Source organism: Thalassophryne amazonica, chromosome 9 (assembly GCF_902500255.1).
Source record: "Thalassophryne amazonica chromosome 9, fThaAma1.1, whole genome shotgun sequence".
Taxonomy (NCBI): Eukaryota; Metazoa; Chordata; class Actinopteri; order Batrachoidiformes; family Batrachoididae; genus Thalassophryne; species Thalassophryne amazonica.
Genome location: NC_047111.1, coordinates 29,052,457 through 29,073,373, shown reverse-complemented (window position 1 = coordinate 29,073,373; position 20,917 = coordinate 29,052,457). Strand labels below are relative to the sequence as shown.

Sequence of the window (20,917 nt, the reverse complement as noted above, 5' to 3'; positions counted from 1 at the left end):
AGCAAAAAAAAAAAAAAAACACCTCCGTGTTGGAAACCATTCAGACGGCTTTCGATAGCTTTCAAGTCGAGTGAGTATCCGAGAAATTTTGTAACAGCTGGACATGCCCCAACATGTCCTGTGAGGCTTCATCACGGCGTTGCTTTGGGCCATGCGGCTCCGCCGCGACGCGCGGAATTCCTCTGCTCCTCTTTCCATGACAAAAACTCCTGTAACAGTGGAATGTGCTGCAAAAGTGCTATGTCCAGCTCTCTTGCCATTTCTGTGGTAGTCACATGATGTCCCGGATCAACACAGCGTTCAGTTTACAAAATGATCTGGTCGACCCAGCCTGTCGATGGCCGCTCGGTGCGCCGCGCGCCCTCCGCCGCTGTGGGCCATCTTTAAAAAGGTTTTAACAGTCCTTAATCCGCGTGACGCCGACAGAATCTTCACCGATATCCATCTGAATATTTCGAATGGTTTCCAACTGGCTGTCTCTAACAGTTCCTGAAAAAAATTTCATGGAGCAAAGCGGCAGTCTCTCATCAAGTTTCCAGACAAAAGAAATCCGACGAGTGGGGTGGACCAGTGCTAACTCAAAGCCTGCCCACAGGCGAATGACGCAACCGACAGGCGTGAAAAAACTCAGGCATGCGCATGAAGGTAAGCTTGGCTGATGCAATCACACGTTATTCAAATCTATATAGTTTTTGAAAAAAATAAAAAGGTCCGTTACTTTTTGGACAGACCTCGTATCTTCATTTTTCTCCACTAAAACCCTAAAGAGCATATGTCTGTGAGGAATATTTACCATTTTATGTTAAACTGACCTGTTATGGTCTTCTGAAACAGTTGATAGATGTATTTTATGCTAACGCCGATGCTAACGCGTTAGCATTAAGCTGCTGGCATTTCAGCATGTTTGTGCGTTTATTTTCTGTGTAATAATTAATAGCTCAGCATTTGTTGTTGTAAAACAGTCAAATGTATTACAAATTATATTTTTTATTTTTTTATTTATATATTAATAATAGCAATAATAATAGTAATAATAACTAATAATGCTACAATACAATTTTATAGAAAGAGACATGAGTCACATGTGTCATTGTGAAATGACCACATAGTTTACAAGTTATACAGAGAATGTTGCACATATGAGTCAGGCTGCAGTTTTTGTTTTAGGTTTTATGGTTAACTGGTTATGCTAATTGCTCATTTGCAGCAACAGAAATACCTCTTTTTTTTCACCATATACGAGGTCTGTGATAAAAGTAACGGTCCTTTTTATTTATTTATTTTTTAAACTATATGGATTTCATTCATATGTTTTTACGTCAGCCAAGCTTGAACCCTCGTGCGCATGCGTGAGTTTTTCCACGCCTGTCGGTGATGTCATTCGCCTGTGGGCAGGCTTTGAGTGAGGAGTGGTCCAGTGGTCCATTTTGGAGTGTTACTATCACTTTAAGGACTTCCCACGGAGCGGGACGTCGCGCAGCGCTCCGAGGTGACATCGTCATCCTGTTTCAAGCTGAAAACCTCCAAATTTAAGCCTCTGTTGACCCAGGATGTCGTGAAAGAACAGAGAAGTTTCAGAAGAGGTCGGAATCAGCAGTTTATCCAAACATTCCACTGTTAAAGGAATATGCTGTGGCAACCCCGAGTGTAGACAAGGGAGCAGCTGAAGGGACTTACTTTTTTGTACGTCTGATTTCCCCTCAGTTCTCAACTTCAAATTCATTTGCTTTTCTCCATTAGATGGCTCTTTGGTCTTGGTGGTGGCTTATCCTAATGTTGCATTGTTCCCAGGTGAAATTCAAGACTAAAATGAAAGATACGCAGTTGTAGGTATTTTTTGTAAGGACACCCCTGGATCATAAAAAACCCCTGTCAGACATATTCAGATCTTTTTTTCTCGTCCAAAACTTCAGTGGACAGATGCAAAAAGTGCTATCTCTTCTATTCTGTGTTGTTTAAGAAATACACACTAATAAACAGCCATGAAAGCTGACGTTAACGGTCTTTTGATATTAATCTTTGGACCTCGACCCCAACAGGTTTTTTTTAGCAAATACAAATGAATTTTCCTTGTTGGTCCAATACTTTCAGCTCTAAATATGTGTTGTCTCTGCCTTTTATCTTTTCATCTAGCTGTCATCCTCTGAACGATTTGGTAACAAAATTCATCAAATCAGATTTAATGGCATAATTGTGTTTTGACACCACAGTTAAGAAAGACAAAATGTCATTGGTTATTTTTTGTAGACCAGATACAACCAAAATGGGCAGTGCCATTCCTCTTCGAGACAACTGGGCTCTGCCTTACTTCTCTTGTCAGGTGGCAGCTTTGACTGGATTCCTGAGTAACAACATCAACTCTGCCACTGAGGTGAGCCTCTTAGGCCAGGCTTGGACTATAGGACTCCCTGAGTTACATTTTTATATCATTCACTTTTCAAGATGAAAGGCCACAGTGTACGTCAGCAGACAGCTGTCACACAACGTCTGTTGGACAGTACAAGCCAACATACGTTTTTCTAGCGCTCATACTGTGGAATGAGTCCACACTAGATGAGTGTGTCCTACTACACACTGATACTCAGAGATAAGTTAGGCATTTTCCTCCTCATTGTGATACAGTTTTCATTGCTGATGTCTTAGATGAAGACTGGGACACTTGTCGAAGTGTTGATATCAGGAAGTTTTCTCAGTCATTTTTCATTCTTAAGCATGTAGGATTTTGACTATTTAACAGACAGGTTGTCTGAAGAAATATGCTGTCGCCTTAACAGATGATAACATTTGTGTGAGGGGCTCGTAATTAAAAATAAAAATTTTGAGTCTTAGTTTGGATGATCAAAATTACACAAAACTTGAAAATATTGATTCCCGCCTGAAGATGAGAAGTAACAGGGGGTGAAGCCATCTAGAAAAATAGTTAACACAACCCCCTGCACATGGGAGTGAAGCTGTCCTTGATACATAGGACACAAATACTCTGCCCCAGTGCCATACTGAACCCCACAGAGAGAGGGGGACCACTACTCCTCTTGGGACTGCCCACTGGGGCAAGAGCCAGCAACAACCCCATGCACTGCTACCCTCGCGCCAGACATGCAACATCCACAGCTACCTGAGAGTTGACATTCCACCCAAAGGGGTCCCCGGACAGTCCTGCAGCGCAATCATGACCAACCCATTCCACTTCCCTGCCCACAATGTGGGTTAGTACAGAGATGGATCCCTGAGGGAATGCGAAGCCAGCAACTGGAGAGCCCAGAGTATATAACAAAAGGTCTCTGGTTTGCCCTGATGTGCTCCCAGTCCCCTAGACGTGGGTAGGAGTCGAGGTGTTTCTGTTATGAATGTTCCTAAATTTTTATTATCACAAATCCGTGGTGTACAGGAATGTATGGCAGGAAATGCAGGGGCATAGGGGGATCTGGCAGGGACCAGAACAGGTGGCACTTTGGGGCACAGCAGCCAGGGGACCAGCCAGCCCCAGCGTACCTAACACCAGCTGGCCAGAAAACTATATGAGCCCAACACAGAGAGCCAGGTAGTGCCCCTCAACAGCCCTGTTGCCAAGTCCAGACCCCACAGTGGCACAGGAGGTTCAAGGGTGTGCTCAAGCTGCCATCCCTACTTGGCTCACCTATTGAGTCATGGGTCCACCCGCTACAGGGGACTAGTTCCATCTGAGGTCCAGACCAGCGGAGCGTCATTTTATTTGTAGACCGTGTTGGTGTCTACGTTCACTTGAATACCTGTGAACATTAGAAACAGATGAGGTCACGCTGTTGTTGATCTTTAAACGAAAAACAAATCAGGAGGTCAAAGGAATTGTCCACATGGATTATATACTGTATCGTATGAAAGCACAAATCTGCAAAAGATGACAAAACCAAATCTGCAGCATTGAAGGTTTCCAAAGCGCAATGTCCAATTTCCACACACACACTGTATGAATGTACTATGCATGTCCTGGTTTTTGTAGTTCAGTCCACCCACCAGAGGATGGCAGTGGTTCACTATTTGAGAATGTTCAGTAGTCCCTTAGTTTGCTTTTTGTGTAAATTATTTGGATAAAGTAGTATCTGTACTCTTGTGACCAAATCACATTCTGCCTGCTGTTAAATCACAACATGTAGACCAGAGGTCTCAAACTGGTTCCAGAAAAGGCCGAGAGAGTGTAGATTTTCTGTGCAACCACCCACTCCAGTAGGTGATTTCACTGATTAACTGATTTCACCTGCTCAATGTGATGTTAATCAGTGAAATCACCTGCTGGAGTGGGTGGTTGCACAGAAAACCTGCACTCTCTCGGCCTTTTCTGGAACCGGTTTGAGACCTCTGATGTAGACTCTTAATTGGCGACAAAATGTTTGTTTGAATCCATTCATTGCACATATCAAACAGAAACACGTTCAGTCACAGTAATGAGTTGTTTCTCTGTAGACGCTTTGCTACTTCACCATGTGTGTCACCACCTTCACCTTCCTCCTCCTATGGGAGCACAGCCACTACGTGCTCTTTGTCCAAAGCCTCTGCCTTTTCCTGCTGGACTCTTTTGACCTTGTCCCCCACCGCAAGGTAACTCAGTTGCCACACAGTTAAGGGCACTCTTTACGTCAAACTCGACTAATTCGTTATTGTTTTTTTCCCTGTATAATTTATACTTTTATTTGTGGTAGTAGTATTGTAATTAATTTTTAACCCATTGTCATAGTTTTTAATTGTATAATAATTTTTTGCATGATACGTAGCTGATGTTACAAACTGATGATGCTTTTTTTTTGTTTTCTTTTGCATTTTTAATTGTTCCATCATTAATGTACAGGTAGCCAACACTCAAAAGGTCTACCTCTGCTCCTTGTTCTTGGTCTACTGGTTCCAGTTTCAGAATCTGACCCTGTTGAGTTCTCCTCTGCTCAGCCTCCTGCTTAGCTCAGTACTCATCAGATACTTCCAGGTACAGTTTGATTTATCAAGCATGTCCAGTATTATCAATCAGCAATTGTTCTGATAAATTAATCATTGCATTTATTTAAAAAAATATATATATTTATCTTTCAGATCACAGCAAAGTCCCTATCTTAATGATCTAAGTCAGTTAAAATGGGCCAATAACAATCACCTTATTCTTTGAATTCAGAATTGGAAAAATAGACAAACCTCCAATTTTAACATCAAACCTCAAATGCAAATTTAAAAGTCATAAAATGTGATTTTCTGGATATTTTTTAGATTGTCTCACAGTTGAAGTGTATCTATGATTAAAAATTACAGCCCTCTCTATTCTTTGTAGTTGGGAAAACTTGCAAAATCCACAGTGGATCAAATACTTACTTTCACCCCACTGTATCTGTTCAGTGTAAGATTCCTAACAAGGATATGTAATGTGCCAGTGCTGTCAGGAAATGGAGGGTCCGAGCAGGACATGTTAGAATCACTCCACGCTGTTAACACATCAAACAAAATATTTTCCACAAGTTCTGTAATGACTTTGCAGGACTGAGCTTCACGTTAATAACAGCTCCCTGTTGTTTTCTGTCATTCCAGAAAAACATGAAGACAGGACGTATCGTTGCGAGACTCATGAAGCTGCTCCTACATTTCTACATGGTCTTTACAACAGGGATCACCTTCATGTATTTGGTGAAGGTAAAGGCACAAAAGCACTGTTTGGCATCTCCGTTGGTCCTTTTGACAAGTAAACAAACCTGGAATGATAATCGATCTTCTAGACAGTTCGATTTCACGGAATCCAGAGCTTTAGGTCTGCTGTAATAACTGATTCTCTTTCACAGAAATTTATACCTGCAAGCAAAATTGACTTCATGCTGAAGCTCCTTGAAGTAAAATTTGGGCTAAACACAACAACGTGAGTCACAACACATTGATGCTGCAAGATAGATCGTTTGAGTGCTGACATCCCCATATACGTAGTAGTCATATTACAGGATATGCTGTGTCAAGCGTGACAAATTAAATCAAACATCTCATGGGCGGCGGCTCGATAATCAGGCCCATCGTGCAGCACGCCACTAGAGAGGAAAGAGGAAAAGAGAGGAGTGGATTTTTCTACCACATTCCCTGAAATTGTTTTAGCTCATCTGCACACTTTGTTCTCCCTTTGAATCATCGTCCAATCAGTGTGAAGTTGTGCTTCATGACATGTCCGCCCCTTTGGGGTGATTTCAGCCAGGCTGAAGGATTGACCTGACCGCTCCCATAGATTTAATGTAACTCCTGTGTGTTCAAACTGTAGGCTCTCCATGCAGTCTATATGGCTCATAGTGCATTTGACACCCTCATTACTCCAACTCGTGTCATCCCAGTAAACACCATTCAAACTTTCCTCGTATTTTTCTGGTGTGAGCAGATAACGTGGCTAGCAGGGCTCTCTCTGCACAGCTGAGCTGTGTGAGAGAGAGTGAAGTCCAAAATTATATGGTACTAGCATGTTTCCCGTGGAGGTCCACAGGCTCTAGATTGGCTATGAAATCTATAGCTGATATTTTTCAAGGGTGGTAATAAATTATGCCAAGTTTCCAGGAAATAAAAATGAGAGTTTTGTGAATAATTGTATCCATTTTTTGGCACACTTAGTTGATGTCATGTTTTACAACTTGCAGTGGTGAGTTATTTCTTTTGATTTACTGTTCATAGCACTTGAGAATGTCTTTAGGAAGTCATTACGTCCATTAAGGCTGCACTTAAACCGTTGCACACGGACAACAGCATTAACATCGCAACATAAAACTCTTTGTATATTGTGCCTAAAACTCTCCTGGATATATTAACTGAGTTTTTAGACATTGTTATTGCGTTTGTTTTATGTATAAATGCCAAAGCTCAGGTCATTTCACCGTTATTTTCAATGGGAGTTGCTGTGAGCTGCGATCGTTTCCTGTTCATGTCGTTTGGGGGGGAAAAGTGAAGTTTGCACTTTAACGTCCTGTTTATTGTAATAAATATTTGTTTTGTTAACAAACAGACATGTATATTTTACCTGTGCATAAGAAAATATATAAATTAAAAGAAAAAAGTTGTATTAAGTGTTCTTACCTTGGAAACAGACAAATGTGGTTAACAGAGGTGTAGGCGGAGAAGGGAGGGATGGAGGTTTGCGCACACTGTCAACATAAACTAAACTTAAACTGTAGATCCTTAAAAAGATCATACAGATGTAACTTTACGTAAACTTGCAGGTCTTTGGACCCGGAAACAGATTTATCACGTGATGCGTTACGTCAGAGCTTAACAACCGGATAATGTGACATAGTAGCTGTATTTAATATCCGTTTGTGTTTTATTTCCATTTAAGTGACTTCATCACCAACTTCCTCCTGTGCCAAGAGAGTTTCCAAACCCCGAGTCAGGAGTTGTTCGTGCGACTGACTCAGACGTCGGTCTTGCCCTTCTACATGTTGGTGCTTGCTGTCTGCCTGTTGTCCTCATTCGAGACCATTTACAGAAGACTCAGGTTAGGCACACAGGGGTTTGGAACATTTCTTTGACACTGTTGCAAAACTTTTTCAGGGTCAGTCTCCCACAAACTCCTCTTTTGACAAAAAAAAAGTTTAAAGAAATCATAAAAGGTGAACACAATATTAAGAATAACATATTCCTTCCAGTTTCAGCTGTATCATTAAAACCTAATACAGTTTGGGGACTTCCGGGATGGTGAGGAGGCGAGCAGCAGCATAACTTTTCAGCTCCACGACGGTCTGTTGTCTCCCCGATAAAAAGCTACAGTCCAGATAAAAGTTATCATAAATATGTCAGGGGGCAATAAGAAGAGGATTAGAACAAATGTACAAGAAACTGCGAAAGGAGACTCTACACCCGCAGAGATCATTGAGGCTAATCCTTATGCTAACAAATTAGCCGAAAACCTGACTATGGATGCTATCCAAGCTAACATTTTGGCAGCGCTGAGAAATGTCCAAGACGACATCAAAAGAGAGTTTAATGATAAAATTGACACTCTTAAGACTGAGGTGAGTGGCTTTAGAGAGGAAATGGTAAACCGTATGGATGGGCTCAACGCAGATTTAAACAACGTCACACAGAGAGTTGAGGAAGCCGAGCAGAGAGTGGCTGACATGGAAGAGTTCAGTGCCGATGTCAAAGATGCACTGGAGCACACACTACAACTGCAGATAGAGCTACAAACAAAACTGACAGACATGGAGTCCCGGACACATAGGAATAATATCAGAGTCCATGGGATTGTGGAGGAGGCTGAGGGAACAAACATCCAAATATTTATGGAGACTTTTATAAAATCAGAGGTCGCCCTCCCTGAAGTCAACTTGGCTATACAGTGATGCCACCGCTCACTCGGCCCCAAATCCCCAAACGGCGCTAACCCCAGATCCATCGTGATACACTTCCTTGAATATAATACGAAAGAGTTAGTGCTCCGCTCCGCGTGGCGTAAAGGCAATATCCAATTCAAAGGAAGACGTGTCTATTTTGCCCAAGATTATTCAAGTGATATTCTTTTAAAACGCAAAGCTTACAATCATGTTAGAAGGGCACTTAAGGATAATGGCTATCGCTTTCAAACTTTATACCCAGCCAGACTACGTGTGTTCTTTAGTGGAGACGGAGACAGTGTCGTCTACAACAGTGCGGAGGATGCCTCGAAGGACTTGGAAAGAAGAGGGCTTTTGTCAACAGGAGCGGAGGACGCAGTGGACGAGGCAGTCTCGCCACCTATTGGAGCAAGACGATCCGGGTTCATGCGAGTGACAAAGAAGCGGAGCAAAGAAGAGCTAATGAGGAGCATCCAAGAAAGGCTGAGAGTGTTTAAACGAAACACAGTTTGATGCATCGACCTTTACATAGAACAGTACAACAGATGTGTAAAGTGAGTTCTAATAATGACTGACAGGCCGTCGGGGAAAGCGCTTCCTCACTTTTTGCTGTCACGATGGACAAGCGGCGGAGAGTGACAGCACTGAGAGGGGCCCCCCTGCTTCCGCAGGGATCTCCCTCCCATTACTGAAGGCGGACTTTTGCTTCACTTTTGGAGGTCACGTATGTTCAATGTTCATGTGTTTCTATGTTCTTTTTTGCAGACCTACTTGTGTTTTTTAGAGCATCTATTAAGATATAGCTTACATTTTGACACTGATGGATAAGCAGAAGTACACAGTCAACACCCTTAATGTAAATGGTCTACATAATCCTATTAAAAGAAGCAAAGTGATTGCAAAAATGAAAAGGGGAAAATACGATATCATATTTTGGCAAGAGACACATCTCTCTGCCACGGAGCATGAAAAGATATGTAAAATGGGTTTCAATAACATGTACTACTCCTCAATTAACGAGGGTAATTCAAGAGGAGTTGCTATTCTAATACCAAACAGAGTACATTTTCAGTGCACATCACAAATAAGTGATAAAGATGGACGTTACGTTAAAGGTCATATAGACAACAAAGAAATAACATGGTTAAATGTGTATAGACCACCAGGTAAAGACAAGGGTATTATTAAGAAAATGTTCAATCTTATTGCCATGGAAACATCTGGTGTACTTATATGTGCAGGTGACTGGAACATTTGTCTCAGCCCCTATAATGATTCTTCCAGTAAAATTAAAAAGTCTAAATCAGAAGCAAATTTTACCAAGAAAATGCTTAACGAATTAGGGTTAATAGATGTATGGAGAAACCTCTATCCATCTGGAAAAAGTTATACATTATATTCACATTCCCATCAAGTATACTCAAGATTAGATTACTTTTTTATGTTAATGTCAGACACAGAATTATAAATTGTACTATAGGGGTTAGAGATGTATCTGATCACGAAGATGTTTGTTTGACACTCCATTTAGATAAAGATAAAAAGGAAACTCTATGGAGGCTTAATACAAGCCTTCTTAAGGATGAAAAATTTCATGACTTTGTGGAAAAAGAGTTTAAGGATTATGTGGACCATAACAATAACGAGGAGACCTCTGCTAGTATCGTGTGGGATGCCTCAAAGGCAGTGCTGAGGGGCAAACTAATTGTGGTCCTCACTAAAGAAAAAAGAAAAAGAAAGCAGTATTAAAAACATACTTGACAAATTAAAAGTATTAGAAATTGAACATATGAAAAACAAAGACAGTGTTACTCTAAAAAAGATTGATGAAACAAAACATAGTTTGAATAGACTATATGAGGATCAAATGGAGAAGAAATCTAAATTTATGAAGCAAAATTATTATGAAAACGGCCCCAAATCAAAGAAACTTCTTGCATGGAGAATACGTAAGCAGCAGACGGATAGATTTGTAAATAAGGTGAAGAGCCCCATCGACAACAAAATATGTCATGAACTGAAGAGTATTCAAAAATCTTTTGTTGCATATTACAAACAGTTATATACTCAACCTCACTCACAGAGTCCACAAATTATAGTTTTCTTTCCCAACTTGATTTGCCATCAATAGGAACTGAACAAAATGCCAGGGTAAACAGAGAAATAACGGAGGAAGAAATTAATAAAGCCATTTCTAAATTAAAAGGAAATAAATTGGCTTTGGAAGATGGTTATCCAGCAGAATGGTACAAACATTTCAGACATCAAATAATCCCTTGCCTAAAAAATGTTTTAATTATATTTTAAAGGGTGGACAGGTACCACCATCTTGGAGAAGAGCAGTCATATCTGTGATTCATAAACCTGGTAAAGATAAAACACAATGTGGTTCTTACGTCCAATATCCGTTCTAAATATTATCGCATATTTGCGACAATACTAGATAAGAGGCTTGAGGTTTTGATTCCAGAATTGACAGACACTGATCAATGTGGTTTTGTATGCAACAGACAGACTCATGACAATATCAGACGTGCTCTTCACCTTATTCATAAAATGAAAAACTTAGAATCTGTTGCAGTTAGGCTTGATGCTGAAAAAGCATTTGATTCTGTTAGTTGGGAATATCTTTAACTCTGAACAGATTTGGTTTTAACACAAACATAATCAACTGTCTAAAATCATTATATGAATCACCCTCTGCCAGAATCAAGATTAATGGGGACCTTTCTGACACTGTATATTTGAAAAGGGGCTGTCGTCAGGGCTGCCCCCTCAGCGCTAGCCTATTTGCACTGTTTATTGAACCTTTGGCTCAGGCTATTAGAGAACTTAAAGATATTTCAGGTATTGTAATAGGAGAAACCACACACAAAATCTGTTTGTACGCAGATGACGTCCTTTTGACGTTATCCAACCCAACAGCCAGTTTACCTAATCTTCTGACACTTTTGCTTGAATTTGGCTCATATTCTGGCTATAAACTAAATTTACAGAAAACTCAAATTATTGCTTTCAATTATCAGCCAACCATGGAAATTTCTAAGATGACAAATTTTAACTGGAAAGGCAATATCATTAAATATCTTGGAATATTTATACCAAAGGATATATCTTCACTTTATGATGAAAATTATAGAAAACTTACAGCCAATATTAAATTTGATCTACAACGATGGGCATTAATACCAATGAACATGTACAATAGGATTGAAATAGTTAAAATGAACCTATTACCAAGGTTTCTTTACCTATTTCAAGCATTGTCAATTGAAATAACCTCCACACAATTTAATGAGTGGAATAGAATGTTATCAAATTTTATATGGGGAAACAAAAAACCAAGAATAAGATTTCAGACTTTACAATTACGGAAAGAAGAAGGTGGATTAGCTCTACCATGTTTGGAAAGTTGATACAAAGCAGCTCAGTTACGAGTACTGATAAATTGGTGTGACCCCAGTTGTGGGGCTAAATGGAAAGAGATAGACCAGTCTTACTTTGATATACCATTACAATCTATGGTTGGTGATAAACCACTATTGAAAATACATTCAGAATCTTGATTACTGCCCTCTTGGATAAAATCACCAATAAATGTATGGAATAAAATACTTAAAAACAAGAATGTTGAATCAAAGGCCAAAATATTATGTTGGCCAATTTACGACTGAATTTTTACCAGCAAAAACTGATAACAGATTTCAACAGTGGTCTCAAAAAGGTATTACTGGTTATTGGGTTATATCAACAAAAGGTATACTGAAAAGCTTTTTGAAGCTTTCAGACAAATATAACTTGAACAGACATGACCTTTTTAGATATTTTCAACTAAGACATTATTTTGATAAAAAAATTAAATATGAAGAAGAGGATTTGGTGAAATATTTTCTTGCTCTAATGCGCCGAAGAAACAAATAACAATAGTGTATAAATGTTTACAAGTATTTAAGAATATCTCTAGCATGCACATTAAAGAAGCATGGGAAAAAGAGGCTAATATTACAATATCTGAGAATGAATGGTTTGATATATATATGCAAAACTGTCATTATTACTTCCAGTTCTGGTCTTTGGAGAGAATTTGCATGGAAGACTGTAATGTTTTTTTTGTTACACCTTATGTTAAGAGTAAGTGCAATGACCCTGATAAGGCTCATTGTTGGAGAGATTGTTGACATATTAACGCAGGTCATTTTCATATATTTTGGGACTGTGCGAAGATCCCACCCTACTGGTCAACGGTGATAACAGCAATCCAAAGCATAATTGGATCAACTCTGTCATATGGGTTTACTGAAGCATATTTAGGACACATTTCTTGTGGAGTGCCAAAATCACAAAAATATCTCCTGTCAATACTGTTGGTTGGAGCAAAGAAAGCTATTACCAGAAAATGGTTGTGTAAGGACGCACCTTTACTTTCTGACTGGATTAAAGTAAGTAACGAAATTTATGACATGGAGAGGAACAAAAATGTTGAAACAAAGAAAAAAATAAAGATTAAAAAAAAAACGTAATACAGTTTCTGAAGTAAGAATCACTGGCTGACAGTTTTCAGGGGTGTGTTCTGGCTCAGACACTGTTCAGTGCTTGCATGTACTGGGGGATGAGTAGGTTTGTGGACTTCAGTGACTTAAGTTCTTTTGTTGGAGAGGAAAGTTTTCCTAACCTTGACTTTGTGGATGATGCTGTGATCTTTGCAGAATCAATAGACACCCTGATTACAGCACTTGAGAAGCAGAGTGAGGAATTGGTGTGTCTGGGTTTCTGACTATCCTGGATCAATATGAAGATCCAGGCTTTAATGATTTCCTAGACTCTGTTATCAAAACTGTATCTGTATGTGGTGAGAGTGTTGAACTTGTGGAGACAGTCACTTACCTCTGCAGTGACATTCATTTCTCTGTGTCCTTGGTCTTTGAGTTCAAGAGATGCCCGGGAAGAGCTTATGGAGTCATGAGGTTTATGGGAACAGGTGTTTGGCGACACTGATGTTTGCAAGGGAGCGAAGGTTCAAATGTTCAGGGGTCTGGTTATTCCCTGTCTTACTGTATTAGAACTCTTGGCAGAACCTGCGTTAATTGTCAGCGTCCACAAGGTGGAAGTAATGTTCCGTTTAAAGAACATTGAATATAGGCTGCTCTGGGACACCGCCAATGATGACCAAACGCCACCAACCTGCTGCTTATATTAACAGATGGTTGTGAGTAGGGATGGGTATCGAGAACCGGTTCCTTTCGGGTATCGTTAAGAAATGATTCGATCCACCGACATCAATAAGCTTTGTGCTTAACGATTCTGTTTTTGGTCCTTCAGAGTGGCCGTTGTTTTGGGGGGGTGTTTGTCAGGAAAATGATAATTTCTCTACATTGATTACAGACCCTACAGCGGGTCCGTAATCAACTTTTCTGCAGCGCGGCTTTGCTTTGAACCTTGAACCAATCGAAGCAGTGGTTCGCAGATTGAAGCAATGCTTCGATCTATTGCTTCGTTTATTCTTTCTTTCTTTCGCTTAATTTTCCCCCGCTAACACCCTAAAGAGCATACGTCTGTGTTATTTACCTTTTCTGTGTTAAACGGAACTGTTATGGTCTTCTGAAAAGTTGATAGATGTATTGTATAACTTAAAAAACGGGAGCGATGCAACGTGTTAGCATGTCTATGGCATTTTCAATGTTAAGTTACCATTTAGCAATTGCAGTCGTCATCACGTTCGGGTTCATTTGTTTCAAATTGGAATATTTCTTAAATTTATTTTGTTTATATATTAATAATCTAATGATATTATATACAATTTTAGAGAAAGACAAAAAGAACCTGAATCGAAACACAACAGAAAATATAAAATCAACTAACAATGAACATACATAATAAATAAACTAAATACATACAGAAATAAATGTTTCCTGTAAACACCTAGTGACTCTTACACCTCCATTTCATCCCTGTCTTATTTAGGTTTAATGAGAGTTTGTTTCGGTCAAACCATATTTCAGTGTGTTAATTTCTTCACTGATTTCCTCCAGAACTATCTGCCAACTAGAAAACTGCTGCATCCTAGTAAGAGCAGAATACTACTGGAATGAATTGAATAAGTTTTTTTTTTTTTTTTTCCTCACCTAATGGATGCTGCTCTCACTCCAGTTTATCATCTGGAATAGCCTCCGATTTGCATTTCAGAGTTTCTAGAATTGAAACATTTTCGTGCGGGTGGTGTAATTTTGGGTTTCAGCTTTTTTTGTTTTCACACTTTCATCCCTGAATATGTCAATCGTGAGTCACGTTTGTGCGGATTAAAGTTACTAACTGGGACTCCTGTCTTGTTGCGAGAAAGAAACAAGAATCGTCCTCCGTTCTGTTCACACAGCTCCAAACGTTGCGCAGCTCTCTGACAAGTCAAGTTAGAACGATAGAATCCAGTCAGAATTAATAACTTCAAAGTGAACACACCGTTTTGTTTATTTTATTTATGTCCAGAGATCAAGGGTACAGTGACCAATTTCATCTATATTTACTTTAAGACTCAATGAAATACACAGAAAACCTGTAAAGCCTACTTTTAGTACAAAATTCACGAGGTATCGATAAGGGAATCGATAAGGTATTGAATCGATAAGCAGAATCGATAATGGCATTGACATCGATAAAATCTTATCAGTACCCATCCCTAGTTGTGAGTCTTGAATGCTAACCAGTGACCTAAGGTAATGACTGGATGTCTTCAGAACCAGATCTCTTCGGAGGACCTTTGGGTACTGCTGAAGTAATTTTGTATCAAATGAGCGGTTACTTAGGGAGACAAAGAGTAGCATCACTTGCATTATGAAGGAGCGTCTTCTTTTCTCTGTGCATGATCCAGTGTGCAGGTGCCTGAGTGAATCTTCAAGGACACACCTCACCTGGCTGCAGCAGATAAATGGTTACGCTCAAGAGGTGGGGATGGGCCAGTTGTCTGCCTGAGTGGTTGCCATCCAGGACCCAGTGTGGTTCCATGGTGTTGTGGATTTGGCAGTGCAAAACACCAGCATATGCTTCCAGGCTTGAATTTGAAGTAGTTGGACAGTGACATAATTTTTTGTAATTTTGTCTCTGTACACCACCACAATGGAGTGAAAATTAAACAGTCAAGATAGTATGCTTGTACTCTAAATCGGGGTTCAGCAACCTTGCTCTTGGAGGTCACCTGCTCCGCATGTTTTAACTTGTACTGACTCACAATGCTACATTGCCAGTCTGTGGCAAGAGGATGTACGTACAGTATTTTAAATGATTGCACTTTTATGTATAATAAGAGGTTGTTTGTGCCACTGTAGTTTGTCCAAAGGGAATTTTCTGCTCTTGTTGAAGATGTTGTGCCTTTGTACTGTAGGCTCGATCATAATGATCCTTTTTTGTGTCTTCGCAGTGGTCAGCCATTGAAAACCAACCAGACTCTTGAAGATGGGCGATCAGGAGAGAGGCCTGAGGTCATTTATCATGTGTGTCACACATTACTCTTTGGAGGATTGGCTATGTTTTTTGATGGGTATGTTAATCACCATAAAGACATAATGTACACAACTGAATATCTTCCACGCTGCTGATTGAGTTTTGATGAAACCTCGTGTGTCTGTTTAAACCGATGTCTACTGCACTGTTTGTGGACCTTTACTCATCGTGCTCTGTCATTCACTGAGAATGACTTGTTGACCTCACACTTTGTCTTGGTGTAGCGATAAACAGGAGTTTGGCAGAAGTCATATATGCAATATGGACATTGAGTTTTTTGTTTTTAATCATTGTGCCTGTAGTAAATGTAAAATTGTTAAATAATTCTCTTGCACAGGATGAAGTATCTTTGGACACCTTACGTCTGCATGTTAGCAGCGTACGGTGTTTGTTCTCCAGAGCTTTGGATGACTGTGTTTAAGTGGCTGAAGCTGAAGTCCATCCATCCTGTAGTACTGGTGAGACATCTCCCATAATAACTTTCAGCGTACACATTTTGTTAGTTATAAATGACCACATGATCCCACAGCTGCAACTGCTTGTGGGTCCTTAGTGGTGCACTTTTTGTCAGCCGCTTGCACTTGCATCACTGCGTGCATGGGCACTGGAGAGCGTCAAGAGTCCAAATGTTTGGATCCAAAACAAACCCATCACAAACCTTTCTATATCTCGACATGTATTAATTGATTATGGAAAAAGCAAACAAAATGGAATATGACCCAGAGCTATACGAGTACCAGAAGGTATTAAACCCACAGGAACTCAGGAATACCAGGAAAAGTGTTTGCAATTCGCATTGTATGTTTTGGAAAATACTTTCCAGTAATGTATATGTCAACTGGAGGTCATCACAGGTCTAAACATTTGTCATGGAGTAGGAAACAGAGACCAAAACCATTTTTTTTTCTAGCAGGCTGTCAACATGTTTATTTGTGCTCTAAAGTTATACATTTTAACACGGACTTGAATGGGAGCTTGCTCACTTTTTTGTTCAGCCTCAAGTGGCCAGTCAAGGAACTGCAACCTTTTCTTCTGGTAGGGCTTCATGTGAGGCAATTGAAGTTTACAGCTTGTTGTGCTGTTTGCTATTGAAAGCTCTTTGTTTCACACTGATATGCAGTGTTTTATTGCAAGACCAGAATGTTTCTTTTCTGCTGCCACCTGCTGTTTTGGAGAATACTGCAGTGGAGAACACATGTAATTACATAAAATGGTAAATGGACTGCATTTATATAGCGCTTTTCCATCTGCATCAGACGCACAAAGCGCTTTACAATAATGCCTCACATTCACCCCGATGTCGGGGTGCTGCCATACAAGGTGCTCACTACACACCGGGAGCAATAGGGGATTAAGGACCTTGGCCAAGGGCCCTTAGTAATTTTCCAGTCAGGCTGGGATTTGAACCGAGGATCTTCTGGTCTCAAGCCCAACACCTTAACCACTAGACCATCACCTCCCCCAAATCACTATGCTGAAGCCCCTGTGAAAGTGTAACTGAGTTTTCTTTTTTTTAATATATTATGACAGGAAGTAGTAGTAAAAAGGTCGTTGTCCATCACTGAGTGCTGAACCTTTCAGGTTCTGATGGTGCTCTTACTGTTGTTTCTGCTTGTCCAGGCCTCCATATTGAGCTCAGCGGTTCCTGCCATCATTGGGTGTAGTCTGTGGCAAGAGGTAAGATTTTCATCTCTTTATCATCTAACATGATGATATTTACATTTTTTTTATTATTATTTTTTATGTAAGGTTTTGGGGGGGGGGGGTCAATTCTACCCACATTTCTATCAGTTAACATCATTAGCACATTATCTATCACATAAGCGCCTTGGGGCAACTGTTTGTTGTGATTTGGCGCTATATAAAAAAAAATTGAATGATTGATTGATTGATTATCTCCTCCTTTCATCCCCGTTTGGAACACTTCTGTCTTGCAGTACTTCCCTCATATTTTAGCAGAGTTGTCTGATCTCCAAGAGATGTACGACCCAGATACGTTTCAGTTGCTCAACTGGATTCGGTGAGTCATCCCGTGGTTCAGACATCATTTTCTGTGTATTTGTAGATTTTGTTAAGCTGTTGTGCCCCATTATTTCTGTGCCTGAGCCATGTTAATCTCTAACTCAGTTGTAAATAACTGTTTCTAAATATACAACAACTGCAAAGTATTCTAACTTTATTTTCATGGTAGTGAAAGGACTCATGCAAGTCCTGAGTAGTTTATTCATCTGTACTCTTAGTCTTAAAATTTACTTTATTTGTTTGCAAGGATGGCTAGATTAAATACCTCTGTGACGTTGGCCCCCCACCAAATGCACATCGAAACAAAAACTATGTCAATCGTTTGTGCTTCGTTTGTGCTGTTTTGTGCTGCAAAAAGTTTCGTTTGTGCTGCTTTAGTTTTCGATTCTCAAAAACTAAAGTACGTACATCCTCTTGCCACAGACTGGCAACACTGTTGGTTTTGCTCCCATTTTGTAGGTGTGCCATACCATGATGCTGATTAGACACCATGATTAGTGCACAGGTGTGCCTTAGACTGCCCACAATAAAAGGCCACTCTGAAAGGTGCAGTTTTATCACACAGCACAATGCCACAGATGTCGCAAGATTTGAGGGAGCGTGCAATTGGCATGCTGACAGCAGGAATGTCAACCAGAGCTGTTGCTCATGTATTGAATGTTCATTTCTCTACCATAAGCCGTCCCCAAAGGCGTTTCAGACAATTTGGCAGTACATCCAACCAGCCTCATAACCGCAGACCACGTGTAACCACACCAGCCCAGGACCTCCACATCCCCATGTTGCAAGGATCTGTACACAATTCTTGGAAGCTGAAAATGTCCCAGTTCTTGCATGGCCAGCATACTCACCGGACATGTCACCCATTGAGCATGTTTGAGATGCTCTGGACCGGCGTATACGACAGCGTGTACCAGTTCCTGCCAATATCCAGCGACTTCGCACAGCCATTGAAGAGGAGTGGACCAACATTCCACAGGCCACAATTGACAACTTGATCAACTCTATGCGAAGGAGATGTGTTGCACTGCATGAGGCAAATGGTGGTCACACCAGATACTGACTGGTATCCCCCCCCAATAAAACAAAACTGCACCTTTCAGAGTGGCCTTTTATTGTGGACAGTCTAAGGCACACCTGTGCACTAATCATGGTGTCTAATCAGCATCTTGGTATGGCACACCTGTGAGGTGGGATGGATTATCTCAGCAAAGGAGAAGTGCTCACTATCACAGATTTAGACTGGTTTGTGAACAATATTTGAGGGAAATGGTGATATTGTGTATGTGGAAAAAGTTTTAGATCTTTGAGTTCATCTCATACAAAATGGGAGCAAAACCAAAAGTGTTGCGTTTATATTTTTGTTGAGTGTATGTGTCTGTAAATATTGTATATACTTCAATAGAAAAAAGAAAAACTACATACGAGGTCTGTCAATAAAGTATAGGTCCTTTTATTTTTTTCAAAAACTATATGGATTTCATTCATATGTTTTTATGTCAGACATGCTTGAACCCTCGTGCGCATGCGTGAGTTTTTCCACGCCTGTCGGTGACGTCATTCGCCTGTGAGCACTCCTTGTGGGAGGAGTCGTCCAGCCCCTCGTCGGAATTCCTTTGTCTGAGAAGTTGCTGAGAGACTGGCGCTTTGTTTGATCAAAATTTTTTCTAAACCTGTGAGACACATCGAAGTGGACATGGTTTGAAAAATTAAGCTGGTTTTCGGTGAAAATTTTAACGGCTGATGAGAGATTTTGAGGTGATACTGTCACTTTAAGGACTTCCCACGGTGCGAGACGTCGCGCAGCGCTCTCAGGCGCCGTCGTCAGCCTGTTTCAAGCTGAAAACCTCCACATTTCAGGCTCTATTGATCCAGGACGTCGTGAGAGAACAGAGAAGTTTCAGAAGAAGTTGGTTTCAGCATTTTATCCGGATATTCCACTGTTAAAGGAGATTTTTTTTAATGAAAGACGTGCGGACGGATTGCAGCGTTGGCTCGCAGCCGCCGCGACGCTCCGCCACAGGAAAAACACCTCTGTTGGAAGCCTTAAGGACAAGTTGGAACATGTCCAGCTGTTAAACAATTTCTCATATACTCACTCCACTGAAAGCCATCAAAAGCCGCCTGGATTTTACAAATGGTTATCAACACGGAGGTGTTTTTCCTGTGCCACCGCACCGCGCCGGCTGCGTCCCAACGCGCTGACCCGTCCGCACGTCTTTCTTTAAAAAAAATCTCCTTTAACAGTGGAATATCCGGATAAAATGCTGAAACCGACTTCTTCTGAAACTTCTCTGTTCTCTCACGACGTCCTGGATCAATAGAGCCTGAAATGTGGAGGTTTTCAGCTTGAAACAGGCTGACGACGGCGCCTGGGACCGCTGCGCGACGTCTCGCACCGTGGGAAGTCCTTAAAGCGACAGTATCACCTCAAAATCTCTCATCAGCCGTTAAAATTTTCACCGAAAACCAGCTTAATTTTTCGAACCGTGTCCACTTCAGATGTGCCTCACAGGTTTAGAAAAAATTTTGATCAAACAAAGCGCCAGTCTCTCAGCAACTTCTCAGACAAAGGAATTCCGACGAGGGGCTGGACGGACTCCTCCCACAAGGAGTGCTCACAGGCGATGACGTTCACCGACAGGCGTGGAAAAACTCACGCATGCGCACGAGGGTTCAAGCACGTCTGACGTAAAAACATATGAATGAAATCCATATAGTTTTTGAAAAAAAATAAAAAGGACCTATACTTTATTGACAGCCCTCGTAAATATATACATTCCATTTCTCTCTTGTTTTGTGCTGTGACTATTCTGGTAATTCTAGCATATTTATTAAACATATTAATAATAATAATAAAAAAAAAAAGCCGTGGGACAACCAAATAAAGTGCATGTCACTACTGGTAAATATATCCATCCCCCTGTACAATCAGGACACTTAATAAATTGGGTGCGTCGTGTCAGCCTAAGGCAAGCCTAAGGAGAAACTTGATTAATTACGTTCACGTGGCATTTGATCCGTGGAGCGATGAAACTGTAAAATTTAAAACTGCAATTTTTATCAACGAGCTTCAACAATATCGAAAACCTAAG

The 20,917-nt window shown here is 40.5% G+C and overlaps 1 protein-coding gene across 1 annotated transcript in view; it reads left to right on the top strand.

Annotated features, from left to right (window-relative positions):
• LOC117516945 (probable C-mannosyltransferase DPY19L4) overlaps positions 1-20,917 on the top strand; it is a 41,088-nt gene that overhangs the window by 15,644 nt on the left and 4,527 nt on the right. Inside the window, exons 7-16 of the mRNA XM_034177834.1 lie at positions 2,248-2,371; positions 4,441-4,575; positions 4,823-4,954; positions 5,545-5,646; positions 5,793-5,866; positions 7,313-7,471; positions 15,718-15,837; positions 16,138-16,258; positions 17,421-17,477; positions 17,738-17,820. Of these exons, the coding sequence (XP_034033725.1) occupies positions 2,248-2,371; positions 4,441-4,575; positions 4,823-4,954; positions 5,545-5,646; positions 5,793-5,866; positions 7,313-7,471; positions 15,718-15,837; positions 16,138-16,258; positions 17,421-17,477; positions 17,738-17,820 (1,107 nt within the window). The remainder of the gene's footprint in view (positions 1-2,247; positions 2,372-4,440; positions 4,576-4,822; positions 4,955-5,544; positions 5,647-5,792; positions 5,867-7,312; positions 7,472-15,717; positions 15,838-16,137; positions 16,259-17,420; positions 17,478-17,737; positions 17,821-20,917) is intronic.